Below are 18667 nucleotides of genomic sequence, written 5' to 3'. Positions count from 1 at the left end.
TTTCTTGTTAACGTGCACATCCATTTAATGCCAAAAGAATATAGGGCTGATGGATTTTGAAAAGGTATGGAATTGTAGATACCACAGCAAAAGACTGGGCTTGGATTTGTTACTTTTTTTTTACTTTCTTCTGACCCGACTTTGACTTATTACTTTTATTTTTTTTAAATCATTTAGTTTTTTAAGGCCTGTTTCTTTATAGACTGAAGCATATAATTTTACTCACATGGGTAAAAGCTGTGTGCTTAAACATTTTTAGGGCCAGGTCCTTAGTTTTCAAGAGGATTATGAGACCAAAAAAAAAACCACCCCCAAAAACCAAATGTAGAACTGATTGATAGAAGCTTACAGAAGAGCCTAGAGACTTTTTGTAGAAAATGTTACATATAAATGTTGCTCACTAGCCCGGATTACAGCATATGAAAGATCTATGGAGTATAAAAAGAGAGACTGAATTTCCCTGCACGCTAAATCTGTTGTGTCTCAGGAGCTCTAACATTTATCAGTTTAAAAATGAATTGTGTATAGACAAATGCATGCTACATGATTTCCCATTTTACTCAAGGAGTTAACAGTCTGGAGCTGTGCTTGATGAACCAGATGGTCTTTAACAGTAACATTGTTCATATTGTTTAGATTATCTTGTTGCAAGTACAGTGCCTCGTTTACCTTTTATGGAAGAAAGTGTGGAAAATTGACCACAGATGTAAGTAACCAAGAATGATGGCTGAGGCAATTCTTACCAGGCCTCCCTCTCTAACACGCCTGATCCTGCAGATAAAAATAAATAGAGAAATGTGAGGCAGCATGAAAAATATCTAGTGTTACCTATTTAAGTATTTAATTTGAGCTCTGTGAGCTACTAAAATCTTTATTTTTTTTTAAACTGAGACTTCTTCATATTGGATTAGTTTCAGTCATACAATGTAGGCAGCCTGAATGTATATTTTATCCAGGTACTAAATAGCACATAATTATATATTTTTCCATCCTGTTTGAAAAGGGAGGAGGAGAAGCCAAATACACTGACCTCAAACACAGTTTCTGACCAAAAAATCTTTCTGAAGAGATTGGCACCCATTTTGTGCTGTAATGAGAGAGTGTGCACTCCCCCTTAATATTGATTTGATTGGTATCTTAAGCAAAGGCTGTGCCAAGTTAATTAGAGCTAGTCCATTGTTACTCCTAATAATGTATTACTGAGTTTGTGCCGTGTCTTGAAAGGCAATCCCAGATAGAAATAAACTTTTCTTAGACAAGTATCTCTTTTGAGCTGTATCTGGAATTGGAAGGTACAGTGCTTAAACAGAACAAAGGAAAATCGCCACAAATGAAAGCAATAAACCCTGTTTTATAAAGTCCTTTTATTTCCTATCACTTTTCTCCCTCTCCCTCATTTCCTTCCTCTTATTAGGAGCTGCTGTCAAACGGCATTTACTTCTGGCAAGTGGTTCCCGTCGGAGCTCTAAAGCTGACACCACTGCATTTGCATGCAGGTGCTACTGCAACAGAGTGCAGCCCTTCTTGCCGCATGCCCCCCTGGGAGCAGAGAGGGCCATAAACCCATTCATCACTTGTAGGCCCAGAAACTGAAAAACTCCAATTTGTTTTTATAAATTAAATGTCTTGGCTTGTATCCCTTTAGCCTATGGTTGAAAACAAGATGGCAGCTTTCTTTGACCTTGTTGACAGCAACACTCTCCTTTATTACACCTAGACTTAAATAAAAGATCTTAGAAGTGTTTCCTATATCAGTCAGTGCTTTTGATCTTCATTCTGAGAACACAGTGAGCCTTTGTTACATGAGTGAAACTTCAATGACTTCCAGATGCGTGGAGTAGCCGAGCGTGGAACTTGGCCCCATAGCTCTAACACTGTGAAATGGACACATACATAATTAATACAAATTGTAATTTAAAATTGTTCTGCAGGAGAAATATCCATTACACTGAAGGAATCTCAGGAAGTTTGAGATTAAGCTCAAAACTATGCACTGTAAGTTACTAACATAAAAACAAAAGAGTTAGCAATTTTCCCTGTGGAGAAGAAAATAGGTTTTTACTTTTCAGATAGAAAATACAGCAATAAATACATATTTAAAATGGGGCTAAATTGTGCACTATAGAGAGTTAGTATTCCCAGCTCTAATATTTTGGATTAAGTTCATGTAGATCACAAGTAAAAATAAGTTTTAGACTTGAATGGCAGCATGGTTTAGTGGACTAAAGCATGGGTCTGGGAGCCAGGAACTCCTAAATTCTAATCCTCGCTCTGATGTGTGGTACTGGGAAAATCCTCTCTTTGTCTGTTTTCCTCATCTGTAAAATGGGGGTTGTGACAAATCCAGACCTCAAAGTGATATTGAGAGGCTTAGACTGTAGTTCTACTCTGAAAAGTGACCCAGCTGCTACTCTGAAACTTGTAAAAGTGGTGTTTTCATACACAACAGATCTGCTGCTCCCAGAATCATATCTGCTTACTTCAGTGACAAAAATGATGTTTTACTTCTGCTAGCACTGCAGCTCTGGGAGAAGGAACTTGATGCAATTCTGGCTAATATATCATCAACAGACTTCTTTGCTAAATTAATACTGCAGGGCAAAATTCTACCCTCTGTTATCTGTGAAACCCTTTTGAAACCAATAGGATTGCTGAAGTGAAATTGAGGGCAGGATATGGCTGGCAGATTCTTTATTACTGCTAAAGATGGACCAGCCAGCATGAAAACAGCTAGCTTTAGTGATCCCTGGTTGAGTTTGGACAGCTGGCCATTAAAAAAACTAAAATCAGCTAGTTAATATGTATGCAACATTTTGCAATAGTACATGGTAAAATCTGATAAGCAGTGATGGTTTCAAAACAAACCCCCAGATCTGACTATATTGTCATAATTACCAGAGAAAAGTACAGACAACTGGATTTTGTGCTTGGACTGGGTATTTTTCATGACAGTTGTGCAAGGCTGATATCTTTCTCCTGCTTTTTAACTTGTTCAAACTAGTGTTGTCAGAAAAGATTGGAATCACTACAGGGTTCTGGGTGTTCTGGTTTTAATTTCTTAGACGTGGAAGTGTAGTGAATTTTAAAGCAGAGTTTTGCAAGGGTTGGCACAAAGTTCCTGTAGTTTAATCTGGATGCCTGGTAGGTAATTGATTTTTTTTAAAAAATCATGTAGCTCCAGAAGAATGGCAGCAGGAGAGAAATTTTCTGTTACACCCAGCCCATAGGAGTCTCCTGCTGGTCCATTGGGTGCAGGAAAGTTTTAGTGGACTACAGACCTAAGAAAATAAATCACCTTCGTTATCTAGAGCTGATAGGTGAAAGGATGAATAGAGAATTACTGTAGTTAGTGCTGCCTTATGGGGCCATTGCTATAGTACACCAAACGTTGTCAGATATTTGGTAGCATGCCAGGTATACCAAAGCTCAGGGGCAAGTGCTGAAGGCGTGTTAGCTTCTAGGCCATGTAGACACTAGCATCTGGTGGGTTCACAATAAGTATCATCACACCGCTCAATAGAAAGGATTTTAATATACTAGGACTGGCAGAAAGGAAAGGGGAAAGATATACCCTCAGTATGATGGCTTAGTCCAGGGGTTCTCAAACTGGGGGTCGGGACCCCTCAGGGGGTCACGAGGTTTTTACATGGGGGGTCGCGAGCTGTTAGCCTCCACCCCAAACCCTGCTTTGCCTCCAGCATTTATAATGGTGTTAAATATATTAAAAAGTGTTTTTAATTTATAAGGGGGGGGGGGTTGCACTCAGAGGCTTGCTATGTGAAAGGGGTCACCAGTACAAAATTTTGAGAACCACTGGTTTAGTCAGTTACCACTGAAGATCAACACAGTAATTACTTACTCTGTTGCTAGAGAATTGTTCAATTAGAGGGGTAGAAAGATAATAACCTGCACAGCAGAGTCATAGTAAAGGGAATTGCTTAATTTTTTCCCTTATTCTCTGGCATCCTGCTTCCCTCATGCCTAGTCCACAAAGGAAAGGGAACGATGTTAAAACTAGAGATGGGTCCAAACTGGTAACATTTCTCCACACCCTTATACTAGACTTTGATGGTTTAAATAAAATAGAACTCAGGAGCTGACCCATACCAGGTCTGGCAAAACCTATGAATGAGACTTTCCAAAACAAAGAATACCTGCTTTGCTTTTTATGGGTGATAGGTCAAAGCGTCATACTTTTTTTTAATTTCTCACCTCCTCCTCCCTAAACATGGTCGTTCAGACCAAATGGGAATAGATCTGAATCGCCTCTGGTTTTACAAAATCAAACCCCAGCTTATAAGGTTTATAAAAAACATGACTTTCTTAGCTCAGCTCTCTACAAAACATGTTCTTTTGGGCTTTTATAGGGCCTTTGAGGTTCCAGAACTGAATCATTCACTTTTTCAATGAACTAAATGTACCTATTGAACTTTAAAAGGGCTCTGTGCTCTGAACCCTGGCATAAAACTTTTTGGGGTTCGAGTTCAGTGTTCAAATACTTAGGACAAGTATAAGTTTTATACTGTGTATCATAGAGTCATCCTTCTATTTCCCCAATCCCAAATGTACACGGCATCAGTTAAAAAGCATGATAAACTTATGAAAACAGCCAAATTGGCTCCATAAAGCATCTATATAACTCTCCAAAAGTCAAGGTAATCCTTGATTCAGAGTTGCCTTAGTGAGAGTTAACCACTAGGTCTGGTAGAAAGGAAAGCAGCATTATATATATTTACCACATAATCTAAAAAGCCACTTGTGTTTGTTTTTACTCAAACTGGAAACAAAATATTCTCTCTGCACATGACTCGTAGTTTCTATCTTGTTTGTTTTACTAGTTTCTATCTTGTATTCTGGTGGTTTTTCTTCTTCAAAAGTTCTGCGACTCTAAATTTAAGCTTGGGAATGCAAGCCCTTCTGGAGAGGCACTGTGACCTTATGGCTAACGCACTGAACTGGGACTCAAGAAGACCTGGGTTCTGTTTCGATCTCTGCCCCTCGCCTGCTGGGTGTTCTTGGGCAAGGCACTTCACTGCTTAGTCAGTTTTCCTTTCTGTAAAAGAGGGATAATAATACTTACCTTCCTTTGTACGGTGTCTTGAGATCAGCTGACGATAAGAGCTATGTGGTAGTATTGTTTTATTTTTAAAATATTGTAGAATAGAGGAAAGAGATACTTTTTTATTTTTGGTACCCTGTAAAAATGAAAAGATTTTTTTTTTCCCTTTCAGAATTACCTTTTCACAAACTATGCCACTATTAGTAGAAGCCTGTTTCCATGACTAAGACTGTAATGAAAGCATCCACCAGCTAGGGTTCCAGGAATAACCTACACATCTGCTGTCATCAGCCAAAAACATAGAGACTGTTATTGAGATGAGTGGTTTTGGTTAATATGCATCATGAAGCAGAAAAAATTATGCCTATATATTTCAGGGCAGAGGTAATTATCAAGAAATTGTGTGTAGAGAGAAATAATGTATGGTTAGGGAATAAAAATGTAAGCCTTGAACTTCCTATCCTGAATATATAAATCACTGTAAGTTTTAAAGCTCTTGCATGACTCATATAGAGAGGTCATTGACCAAATCTGCTGATGCAAGCAGGATGAAACAAATTTGGCTACATTTTTATGATTTTTTTTCCTGCTGCTGTTAGCTTTTTTTATTTAACCAAAGTAATACAATTTTCCAGAAAACTGTAGCAACTCTGACATATGCAACTGCTAACCAATTTACTGTCTAGGTGCATAACTGTATGGGAACAGTGGTTGTGAGTAAATTGCTTACTGTGTGACAGGAAAGTAGTCTCTCACAGGAAACTTATTGCCAGCTAGGTAATATTCTAGAGCGAACAAAAAAAGAAGTGGAGTATGTAATGCAGTTTCGCAGATAGGAACCTGAGATGAAGGAAATTGGAGTCCAAGTTAAGTGACAAAGAGACAAAGGGAAGGCAGAGAGAAAGTAACAAGAAAGGAAAGATGGTCTTGTTCAGGTACAAGTCTGAGGGTCAAGAGGCTTAAGCTCTATTCTTGGCTGTGTCACACAGACCTTGAGCCTGATTATGACCTTACTCACCCTGGTGTAAATCAGGAGTAATTACACTGCAGTTTTTCACCTGTGGACGTGAGGTCATAATCTCTAACACTGAGCAAATTCCCTAGTGCCAGATTCTGCTAGACATACTCTCACTGAATAGTACCTTCCTTCGCAAGTGGCCCCATTGAAATCAATAGGAACTGTAACACTGGAGGAAGATGCAACTTATATGAGTAAGGGTGGCAGTATCTGGCAGTTGATCTCTTTACGACTGATTCTGATCTCCATATTATTTTTACACCATTGGAACTTTGTTGACTTCAGTGTAGTTTCTCTCCCTTTCCACTGGCATTAGTAAGGTCAGAGTCAAGCCCTTTGTGCCTCAGTTTCCTTACCTATGAAACAGTGATAATTCTAAACTACTTCATTACTCAATATAAGTATATCTGGTTAGTCAAGCTTTAGACCAGCATATGGCCTGATTTAATAGCAGGCAATGGGAGATACTGGATTGGAGAGGGGAGTTATATTGTTGAGCATTTCAAGTTGAAAAGCTTATGAGCAGATTTTTTGGTAAGGCCCGGGAGTATCTTTATGGATGTAAGGCACCTGAAGACATGAATATAAATATAATAACAAATGTGATTCTTTCATCCTTTGTGTTTAGACTCCCCAAGCTGCTTGCAAGATGAAAGTTGGTGGTCTTGTCATATATTTATTCACACTTGGACCTTTGCACAACAAATAACAATTACATAGCTGTGGGTCTGTCCAACCCACGGAGAGTCCGTCTCTTAATCTGAAGTCATTTTTGATATGAGTGAATCATGTTGTATTAGTGGTAATTTATTTCATTAGACAATATAATGATAAATTAAACAGTAAAAAGTCACCAGAATCAGATGGTATTCACCCAAGAGTTCTGAAGAATATAAAGAATATATGAAATATGAAAGAATTCAAATATGAGAACTACTAACTTTGGTATGTAACCTTAAATCAGCCTCTGTACCAGATGGGTGGTGAATAGCTAATGTAATGCCAGTTTTTTAAAAAGGCTCCAGAGATGATCCTGGCAGCTACTGGCTGGTAACTCTAACTTCAGTACCAAGCAAATTGGTTGAAACTACAGTAAAGAACAGAATTATCAGACACATAGGTGAACGGGCTATGTTGGGGAAGAGTCAACACAGCTTTTGTAAAGGGAAATCATGCAACACCAAACTATTAGAATTCTTTGAGAGGATCAACAAACGTAGATAAGAGTGATCCAGTGGATATAGTGTACTTGGACTTTTTCAGAAAGCCTTTGACAAGGTCTCTCACCAAAGGCTCTTAAGCAGAGTAAGCAATCATGGGATAAGATGGAAGGTACTCTCATGGATCAGTAACTGGTTACAAGATAGGAAATAAAGGGTAGGAATAATTGGTCAGTTTTCATAGGGCTAAGTTTGCAGATCATACAAAATTAGTCAAGATAATTAAGTCCAAAGCTGACTGCGAAGTGTTACAAAGGAAGCTCACTGTGTGACTGGACAACAAAATGGCAGATGAAATTCAATGTTGATAAATATAAAGTGGAAAACATAATCCCAACTACACATACAAAATCACCTTTTACCACTCAAAAAAGAGATCTAGGAATCATTGCGGATAATTCTCTGAACATCTGGTCATTCTGCAGCAGCAGTCAAAAAAGCTAACAGAATGTTAGGAACCATTAAGAAAGGGATAGATAATAAAACACAAAATATCGTAATGCCACTATATAAATCCATGGTATACCACACCTTGAATACTGCATGGAGTTCTGATTGCCCCATCTCTTAAAAAAAAATTAGAATTGGAAAAACATACAGAGAAGAGCAACAAAAATGAATAGGGGTATGGAACAGCTTCCATATGAGGAGAGATTAAAAAGACTGGGACCATTCATCTTAGAAAAGAGATGAATAAGGGGGGATATGATAAAGGTCTATAAAACCATGACTGATGTGGGGAAAGTGAATAAGGAAGTGTTATTTACTCCTTCATATAACCTGAGAATGAAGGGGGTCACCCAATGAAATGAATAGGCAGCAGATGTTTAAAATAAAAAAAAAAAATCACTCCAGCAAGAGTGTGCAGTCATCCTGTGGAACTTGTTGGCAGGGGATGTTGAGAAGGCCAAAAGTATAACTTGGTTAAAAAATAATTAGGTAAGTTCATGGAGGATAGGTCCATCAATGGCTAATAGTCTAGATGATCAGGGATGCAACCCATTGTCCTTTCACCTTTGACTGCCAGAAACCAGGACTGGACGATAGGGGATGGATTACTCTATAAATTGCCGTGTTTTTTTCATTCCCTCTGAAGTATCTGGCATCAGCCACTGTTGGAAGACAGGATACTGGGCTAGATGGACGCTGGTCTGACCCAGTATTGCCAATCTGTTGTTCTTAATGTTTGCTGTCCTGGGCTTCAGTCCTCTAGAATTGCTGAGCTTGAATGTTACTTGCCAATGTAACACTTGCCATTTTCCCTATATTTTCTTTGAAGATTTGTTATATTTGCACTTCTAAAAATACAACTGTCCACTCCTTTTTGCAAAATGCTAATCTGTTTCAGCACAATTCATGCGTGGATTTTACTCCCTCTTAAGATTCCCGGTGAAAATGGGTTTTTCCAAAGCCCTCAGTGTTGGCCTGATTTTTCTCCCATTGAAATCTGAGTTTTGTTGAGAGCTTTTGAAAATGCTTCCCTCTACTTTCACTCCTAGCTATTGCGAAGAGAATTTTGAATGTCTAGCGCGTCGTGTTTTCTAGGCCAGATTCTTGACCACGCGTAAGGGCCCTTTGCACTGGCTGCTAGAATGGTGCAAAATGACTTTAAACCAACCCTACTGGAACTCATAAAACCACCATGGCAGGTTTTACACCATCTGCTCCCCCACCCTCCCTGGGAGAGGGGATATGTTACCAGCAAGAAGAGATGTTCCAGGGTGTGGTGCTAGACAGGGCCGCCCAGAGGATTCAGGGGGCCTGGGGTCTTCGGCAGTGGGTCCCGGAGCGGAAGGACCCCCCCACCGCCGAATTACTGCCAAAGTGGGGGCCCCCTGCCGCCGAAGTGCCCTGAAGACCTGTGGCGGGGGCGCCAAATTACCGGAGAAGACCTGGCACTTTGGCAGGCGGGTCCCGCTTCGGCGGTAATTTGGCGGCAGGGAGGGGGGTGTCCTTCCACCCAAAGGACCCCCCGCTGCCAAAGACCCGGAGCGGAAGAAGCTCTGGGGGCCCAGGCCCCGCAAGAGTTTTCTGGGGCCCCCGGAGCGAGTGAAGGACCCTGCTCCAGGGGCCCAGAAAAACTCTCGTGGGGGCCCCTGTGGGGCCCGGGGCCTGGGGCAAATTACCCCACTTGCCCCCCCCCCCCGGACGGCCCTGGTGCTAGAGGGCACAACACTGTACTGTCAGCAGAGCAGGGTCTATGAGACCATTGAGGCAGCTTTCTTTATGAAAGGGTCATTTTAGCCTCTTGCTTCTCCTTATTTATACAGTATGTGTTCTTTTTTCCCCTTTGACAAGATTCCTGTCTTTTTCCATTCAAGTAGATTAGATTCAGATATTTTTAAGTGAATCTGCATCTTTTTGTGATTTATGCATGCTTAAAATGCCCAAAGGGGAGTTTGACAGACACAATACAGGTATGGGACTTAGAGACTATAAGAAATAGCCTGACCGGCTTTTAGTTTAAAAACAACAGCAGCTTCTCTTATGTTATTCTGTTGTGTTTTAAATACCACGCTTCACAATAGTATAGTGCTAAGGAAAGTATCGTTCTCCAGGGTGCAGCTGTAGGGATGCCTGGGAGTGGTAGAGTATGGGGGACTTTCCATCAGTTTTTCACCCTTCAGTCCTGATGGCAAGTTGCAGGGCTCCTAATAAAAATTAGAGAAACCTCAAAGCTTTTTAACGTTCACTTGCAGTATCTTCCACGAACTAGTGAGACAGATAGTGTGGCCTAGTGGCGAGGGCAATGGACTGGGGTTCAGTTCCTGCCTGTACCAGTGGTGTTTTGGGTGGCCTTGGGCAAGTCCTTTCACCACTCTGTGTTTCAGTTTCTCCATCTGTAAAATGGCAATAATGGTACTTTGACTTTCTTTGAGATCTATGGATGAAAAAGTGCTGTATAACAGCTAGGTATAGATCCGGGGTGGCCAACCTGAGTCTGAGAAGGAGCCAGAATTTACCAGTGTACATTGCCAAAGAGCCACAGTAATACGTCAGCAGTCCCCTCACCATCTTCCCCTCCCTCCCCACTCCCAGCACCTCCCACCCACCAGAAGCTCCGCTGATCAGCACCTCCCCCTCCCTCCCCACACCTCCCAATCAGCTGCTTCATGGCGTTCAGGAGGCTCTGGGGGGAGGAGCAAGGGCACTGCAGGTCAGAGGAGGGGGTGGGAAGGGGTGAAGGTGGGGGCAGGGCCTGTGACAGAGCCAGGGGTTGAGCAACGAGCACTCCCCGGCACATTGGAAAGTTGGAGCCTGTAGCTCCAGCCTGGGAGTTGGTGCCTATACAAGGAGCCAAATTAACTTCTGAAGAGCCGCATGTGGCTCCAAAGCCACAGGTTGGCCATCCCTGGACTAGATACTGATTCCTCTTATGCGTAGTGTGCAGGGAGAGGTGGTGATGCAGAGCTGACTACTCTGGCTTTGTTACTGGGGGATTTCCCTGCACACAACTAGCTCACTGTCCATTTAGTACAGGGTAGAGCACAGAAGAAAGAACAGCATCCAGGATCAGGCCCTGTAATTTTTTGATAGATTTTATTAATATAAACAGAAGGCCAAATTATTTACTTGTGCAAATTGATGTAACAGAATTTGACTTAGTATTTTTAAAATATCCTGGCATAACATCATGTTTTTAAACACAAATTTCTGAAGCCAAATGCTGGGTTTGTTGGCTTATCTGTTTAAACTGGAAGCACATCACTTCTCATATAATCAGCAATTTAAAGATGGTCCATAAATCATTAAATTTTATGACAAATGAGGTTAGACAAACATGCATTTTTTCTACTACTATCTGGATTTTCTCAGGACCTAGATAATTTTATCTCATTTACATCAAACATGCAGGTAACTTTAGAATTCTGTGTCTGCCTTATTTCTAGGGAGGCATAATACAATTACAAATGACAGTAATTGACATTACATGCTTTAATTAAATTTCCTCCTCTCTGAACCAAAACCTTTTAACCAAGCATTGCAGTGCTATTTCTGTATTTATTTGTTACAGGGGTTAATGTGCTATGTGGCAGATATGGTATTTATCCATTTTCACAAATTAAGCTATCAGTATCACGTTGACTTTAAATTGTTTTCTATATTGATGGCCAAAACCACTTGAAAAAGATTTCCCTCCTCCCTTTGCTAAACTTCCTATTTTCATAAAGCTGAAAATTGTGGGGCTGAAGATCAACCCTTTATGACAGTTTGGGAAGCCTAGGCCCAAAGCATCTCACCAGTATGCTGTTCTTTTCTGCAGTGATTTCTGCTTAGGGCAAGGGGAAGCACATTTTCTGAATCTGAGACTAATAAAATGATTAATTTCTTCTAGATTACAGGAAGTAGAAGTGAAATTCTATTTGAAGTTGTTTGTGGGAAGCAAAAATGGATTGACAGGAGAGTGTTCTTACAAAACTTTGCTCCCCACCCCCAAGCATGTGCTTCAGACCATGAATTCTAAACTTCCTAACTAAATAGACTCCTGCAAATGTTATCCCTCTCAGAAAACAACCCCACTTTGGTTATTACAAAGCTCTCATTCTTGCCCACTGTAACTACACCCAGGTACATTAGACAGGGTCCTCCTGGAACTACAGTAGGTACAAGCAGTGTTTTAAAGATGAAAGACCGAGAAAACTTTTGGTATTTCATCCAATTTTTTCCACAATTAACTGGTGTTGCTCAACATGGCAGCATTCCCACCTTCCTGCTCTGTGAGGAAGTGGGTGCTGATACAGTATGCCAGGTGAATAGCCCTCATTATTGTAGAGGGCTACACAGCAGCAGAACTTCCAGGAGGGAGGCTGGAGCTCAGTGAACAGCCCATCAACCGCAGTGTTTTCATTAAGGAGCATATGTGAGTTAAGTTCCCCACCTAAAGCTCCACCATGGCTACACCATGATGGGTGCAATTCAAGAACGTTATAGAGTACATTGTATTTTTAATATGATGGGTCACTTCAGAACTAGGACCAAGGGTGAGTGGTGGTTTGTAGCGCAGCTGAATAACCCTGAGTAAGAAGCACCCCGCAGTGTCCATTTATGACTTTGGCAGTGGTAATTCTGATGAAGTTTAAATGGAAACTAGAAAGGTAACCACTTTCTACTGCTCAGAATGGAGCCAGTCATGTGTCATTTCCTCCTTGTGCTCCAAGTGGAAACAAGCATTCAGGAACTTTTACAGCTCCTTTTTTAATATCTTCATAGCAATTCAGTTTTGACACCAAGTCAAAACTGATTATTATTTCATCTGGTCCTCTACTAAGCCACAATCACCCTAGAGGGGAAGAGGGTTATATATTTTCCTTTCCCAGTTGTGTTACTGTCCTGTTGATGTCTCATGCATATTCTCACGCCTTGCCCTCCAACTTTCTGTGTGTGACTGTTTCCATTTTAGGGCCTGATCCTCCTCCTGTTGGAGATTTACCATGTATTTCAGTGGGAGTAGGACCTATAGCTGAAGAAGAGGCACAGTGGGTAGGAGTGGAGTTTGAACTTCCCTTGTACCATATTACACTTGCATCTCAATTCTGGAAATATATTTTAATGATTTGGCTGCTTATGTTGATTTTCACTCTTCAACCATTTTTAGTTTTTCTATCATTCTGCACCTCTGATTTTTCAAAACCAACGCAGGCAAAAACCAAGGTGTTTCATTTCCTGTTGCCATGTCTCCATTCTGCTCTACCCCATCATTTTAGGATAACTATGGTTCTATCCAAAATTGTATGGGGGAAAATACCAGTTATTCAGCATTAGAACTGGACTCTGAGATTGCATGAAATTACATGCCTTACAGACGCCATTCGAGTCTTTCATTCGATCATATGACAGGTAACAAAAGATATAGTCAAAGCTGCATCTTAGCTCTCCAGACAACAACTTGCCAAGCTGCGAAAGGCAGATTTAGTTTGTTTTGCAGATGGTCTATGAGTCTCATGTGGCATCATATTAAATTATATAGGCAGTCCGTCATTTGTTCTGAAGTGATGCACTGAGCTGAGAGATGTATCAGGAGCCTTCTGTTGGAAAACAAGCTCTACAGCTACGAATACAGCTTCACAGATCAGCAACGAAAAGGGGGCCTACAGGGAAAGGGACTTGAAGTACCTTACAGACAGCTAGTTCTCCTTGTGCAGATAAAATGAGGGTGACTTGGACAATGTACAATGGGCTGTGGAGCCCTTTGCCCTAAAGGTAGGAGATCCGACGCTGCTCCTCATTGTGTTTCATGTTGATTTCTATGGTGTCTGAGTATTACTTTCTGCACTTATACTTTTGTAAGGGGGGTTAATTTTTGTTTTCTAATATTTTAAAATTGAGGGCGGGTGGTTAGTGTCCTGTTGCCTTGGTCAGACTTTGCACTGTGAAGCTCCCACCAGTTAACAGTGGAAGACAATATTGTAGTTTGTTCATTTCAAATGTTATTCTGGGTCTAAAATATTCCTACAATATGAGATATTAACTAGGGCACGATTCTAGACCCACTGAAGGTCAATGCAAGTGTTACTATTAACTTCAGTGAGCGCAGGATCAGGCTCTTAGTAATATCTGAACCAATGTGAAATAAAGTTCAGAGTCTGAATTTCTACATGGGGATAAATTGTTTAATTTAGTCAAAAGCTTGTTTCATATGAGGATTTTCAGATGGGTTGTGTGGAAGAGGGTACTTTAGTTTTTTGTATTATTTTCACTTTACTAAATATTTCTTAATACGAATAGCTATAAGTAATTGTTGTTTTCAATCCACAAGCCCTTTTGGTACATAAAGCAGTTTAAATAAGCTGCTATTGAAATTACATCAATATTTATGGCTTTAACATCTTCAAGTTGAAAAATTATGTTCGGAGACCTTTGAATTTGTGTTAATGCTATACAGGAAAATCCATTTAAGATTATTTACTCAGATTTTAACATGTGCCCAGTGCAAAGTGGCAAAACTTTGAATCTGCACTAGAGTTACTATTAGTCTTAATATTCTGGATGTTGAAAAAAGTAGCTGGATATTGAGGAGTGTGAGTGAAGTACATTTAACAGGCAGTATGTTGGAAAGAACAACAGCAAAGTATGTGCAGTGTGTGCAGTTCACTATAAAGTTTATTTCTATAATGCTGTTGCTGATATTGTGTACCACTTGTTTTCTAATTTAACAACATGCTAATACTGTACTCAAACAAATAACACCAGTACACCACTTCCCTGGGAAGAGGCAACTGGAGGCTATAGCAGGTGGTTGGGTTTAGAAAGAAATTACTGCAGATTGGGAATGCACAAGAGGATTTATGAAGGGTTTATGAAGAGCGTTTCATAGGGCATGATGAAAATTCCCAGAGCTGAGATGTAGGAGGTAGGATGGTCTTGTGATTATGGCATAGGACTGGGATGGGAATCGAGGTTTGGGTGCTATTCCTGTGTGACTACAGGCAAGTCACTAGGGATAGATTTTTAAACGCCCAGTTTCCCTTCTACAGGTACAGATTATCTCCACAGACAGGGAGGCTGAGTCTTGACCCAACTCAGAATGTCTCTCTTAATCTCTTTGTGCATCACTTTCTCCCATCTGTAAAAGGGGCATAGTAATAATTTCCCACTTCCCTGGGGTGTTGAAGCTAAATTAATTAACTTTGGTAAAGAATGATGAGAGGTTAAAATGGGAAGAATATTAATTGAAGAGTAACTCAGTTTCCCCAGGCCAGGGTCCTGGACTCTTGTATTGGTTTCCCAGCCATGCCACTTGCACCTTTCTCTGCCTCCAAGTTTTCTGAGAGTCGTCTTTTCAAATTTTCAGTTTAATTTTAAAAGCAAAGCATAAAAACCTTATTACTGATTGAAAAGAGTAACAATGGCCCAGAGCAGTGGTTCTCAACTTATTACACGTTGTGGGCTGCCTAGGCAGCCCACAGTGTGCTACCTGGGCTGCAGGGGCTGGGTGGCAGGGAAGTGGCAACCTGGACCTGTGCCATTCGAGGGCGGCTGGCTGTCCACCATGTGGCTGCCTTGTACCCTGCGGGGCCAGCTAGGAGCCCTGGACCCTGGGAGAGGGCCAGCTGCCATGACCCGGGCCTCCGCCCCTGCGGGGTGGGCTGGCTGCCCCGACCCTTGGCCCCTGACTGTGCCACGCCAGGCAGCCGGGAACCTGGCGAATCCTAGCACGTGGGCCAGCCTTTAGCACACAGCTGAGCTGGGCTGCAGCTGTGTGCTAATTGTGCCGCAGGGTTGAGAACTGCTGGCCCAGAGTCTCAGCTGTGGCTAGTACACATTAGGTATAGCTGTGAAGGAGGGGGACACAAAAGATCCAGCTGAGGCTCCCTGATTTCTGGAGCTGGTTCTACAGCTGGGGCATAAATTAGAGAGCATCTGGGCTGTTCTAATCTATGTCATGTGACTAGGCCCTCAAGGGGTTTCCACTAGCCAGGAATTGCCAGAGCTCTAATGTGCTCCCGCCATGCCCTTCCAATCCCTGAAATGCTCCTTAACTTGTGAACAACAAAGGTGGGAGCTATGCTGGATGAGGGCTCCTCTGTGCCAGGGAAATTCCCAGCTAATGAGATTCTAGCTTGGTTCTGACATGCTGCTTTCTCTTATGAGTTTTTACAAACTTTGGATTTCTTCACAAAGTGCACCAAAAAGGCAACTGAAAATGAGGCATTCTTGGCCTTGTCAGGTGTATAAAGCAATTGAGTCCTTACTAGAGATATTTCTGTATCATCATCTTTTAACACATGCTCCAACTTTTTTTACATTTTAAGTTACATACTTCCTGTATACTACTCTTAACAACATCTTGCACTAATGCAGCACCATTCATTAAAGGAACTGAATGCTCTAACTTTACACACATCAACTGAGCCTCATGACAGCACTGTGCCAAAGGTAAGTAGTATTATGATTCTTCTGCGGAAGAGTAAAGATGTCCAATGCTGCAAAGAAGAATAGAGCCCAATGTACTCCCTGTACATTGCCTTAACCACTAGGCAGCATGGCCTCTCAACAATGAAGCTACAGTAATAATTGCTTATAATCTGTCTTTGGCTTATCAACATACAGGTTTCCAATGGCTTTCCACTGTCAATGTTTCTGGGCCTTAAAATGAACATACTTTGATAGATACTCCATGTTATCTCTCTCACATTAAAACATGTAGACGTATACTTTTCTTGAAGCAGTAAATTACAAAACAGAATCCTAAAGTCTAGTTGATTCAGAAATTGTTAATGGGTTATAGAACCTGCTGACTGTAAGAAAATAAAAAATCAAATTGGGAATTCCTGAAGCACTTAGGCTATGTAAATAAGAATAAGTGGCAGTGGGGTGGAAGAAAAGTCACCAGTTGCCTGAACTAAGAATCTTGAAACAGGAACTAACTTGTTAGGCAGGATCTCATATTGAATTACCCTGAGAAGAATGAGAAGGAAGAGACCAATACATATATTCTTCCCATCAGCACACGGCAGTTAATTCAGTATCTTTAACCACAGTGGCTTGTCTGAGATCATGATTCCCAAACTGTAGCTCCTGACTCTCCAGAGAATTGTAGAGAGCAGGCAGGTCACAGGAGATTACACAAAAATATTACATTTTACAAAAATTTAAATGCATGTAAAGTGATTTTTAAAACTGGATGCACAAGATAAGTCCACTAATGGTGTGCCCATTTAAGGTGATCATATTGCTGAAATGTGAGACCCCAGTTAGATATTTAACTAGATGCAGGACAAGTGAAGGATATGCGCATGTGAAGCAGGCTACTAATAATTAATCATACCTGTCTGCTGTATCCTTCTCTGTTCTAATCTCTCCAGGTCACATTGATCCTGTCTTCCTTTGAGTTTGAGACTCTTCCCGTTTGGTATCATCCACCTGTTTTATCATGGTTAACTTTATACTAAAGAAATCACAAAGGAGAAGAACTTGAAGACCCTCATGGCAGAAAAGTTTATTTGTTTTGTTCCCATTGGTTGTAAAAATATCTGGAAGGTCTACATAACTCCTGGTCTTCTGTCAAGAAAAGACGTTTCTTGAAGACCACCAGATGTTTGTCTATTATGAAAGAAGCAGCTCCAGGAGCTGCAATTTCAGAACTACAGTACTGTTTTGTGCATACACTATGTGTTTGTCTTGGGAAAGGAACTTTAGTTCCCTTGCAAATGTAATATATATGCAATCATTTCCCTAAATCCACTTGGAAAAAAAAGTGAGGCAGATGATGGGAATACAGTAGGGTTAACATTACTTTTTCTCCTTCAAAAAACAAAGCTTGTGTACACAAGGAGAAATGAGCAAGAGATTCAGCAAATCATTGTCACGCTACTAGTAGAACAAATGTGTGCCCTTACATTCCTGAGAACTATTTTTGTGATTTCTCTGAGGAATAGACAGAACTTTTTGAACTGGAAAAGACTTCTTGGAACAAATCTTTGGTTTTGTCTTTTCTGCATGAACGCTTCTTGTTGATGTTGGATAAATTGCTTGGTAATTCAGTGAACATTAGAGGAAAATCAATCCCATAAAATAAACTCTTCCCCTCCTCTCCCCCCATTTAACTCGGTTTTTGGAAACCAAATAGTGTAATGAACTGGCTGCCTTCTATTGGCTGGAATCTATTGGCTGCTCGTGTCTCTGTTTATGACTCTGTACTGCAGGCGGCTACCTGAGATTTTCTTTTAGCTCAAGTGGTAGAAGCCTATGCTTATGGGGAGCGTATGTGAGTTCTATCATTGCTGTCACCATGAAGTTCTGAGTGGATATGGCGTGCAGCATAGTGAGAACTATAAGTCCTACTTGGCAGTAGATTTGTCTCGATGATGACATTCATTTTTCATGCAGTGGTATCACTAGCAGACCAAATAATAACTTACAGCTGTCCCCTGCCACTGCTGAATTGCGTAAGAGCCAACAAGGCATTAAAAATTGAGGCTATTTCCAGGAGCTTCCATCTAGACCAGACACTTTATTAGTCATGGTATGTTCTGATAGAAATCTGGAGCAGTCGTAAAATTTCTGATTGGTACTATTTGTCCTTCTGCGGGGGAATTAAAAAGTAATTTGGATTCTTATCTACCTGTCTTCCCTACCCCACCTCACATTTTTTTTCAAGAATATTGAAAACCCATACGTGAGATGACATGTTTTAATAGATGTGTTGAGAGACTCCAAAGGAATGAATGGAATCATTGGCACCTACATTAGATTGACACTGCATCATTTCTTACCTGTTATAAATCACAAGGGAATGCTGAAGGGTTCTTTATCCCAAACAGAAATTTGGAAGCATGCAAAGTTTAGTGGGGCTGAGTGTCATATGCTTAAGGAAAAGTACAAGGGATTTGGTAAGGAGTCCTTTGATCCTTCATAAGTTCTCCTATT

General features: G+C 40.9%; 1 protein-coding gene across 3 annotated transcripts in view; it reads left to right on the top strand.

The window, feature by feature from the left end:
* Positions 1-18667, top strand: part of PARVA (parvin alpha) — a 90594-nt gene that overhangs the window by 35231 nt on the left and 36696 nt on the right. The window contains exon 1 of one of the 3 annotated variants that reach the window (XM_039537415.1): positions 13436-13498. The exons of the other annotated variants lie outside the window; for them this stretch is intronic. Coding sequence (XP_039393349.1) covers positions 13471-13498 — 28 coding nt within the window. The 5' untranslated portion in view covers positions 13436-13470. Of the gene's footprint in view, positions 1-13435; positions 13499-18667 lie in introns of those variants that run through there. 3 annotated transcript variants of the gene reach the window in all.

Source organism: Mauremys reevesii, linkage group 4 (genome assembly GCF_016161935.1).
Source record: "Mauremys reevesii isolate NIE-2019 linkage group 4, ASM1616193v1, whole genome shotgun sequence".
NCBI classification, from domain to species: Eukaryota; Metazoa; Chordata; order Testudines; family Geoemydidae; genus Mauremys; species Mauremys reevesii.
Note: the sequence above shows the minus strand (reverse complement) of the source record. Positions and strands in the feature narration are given on the sequence as shown.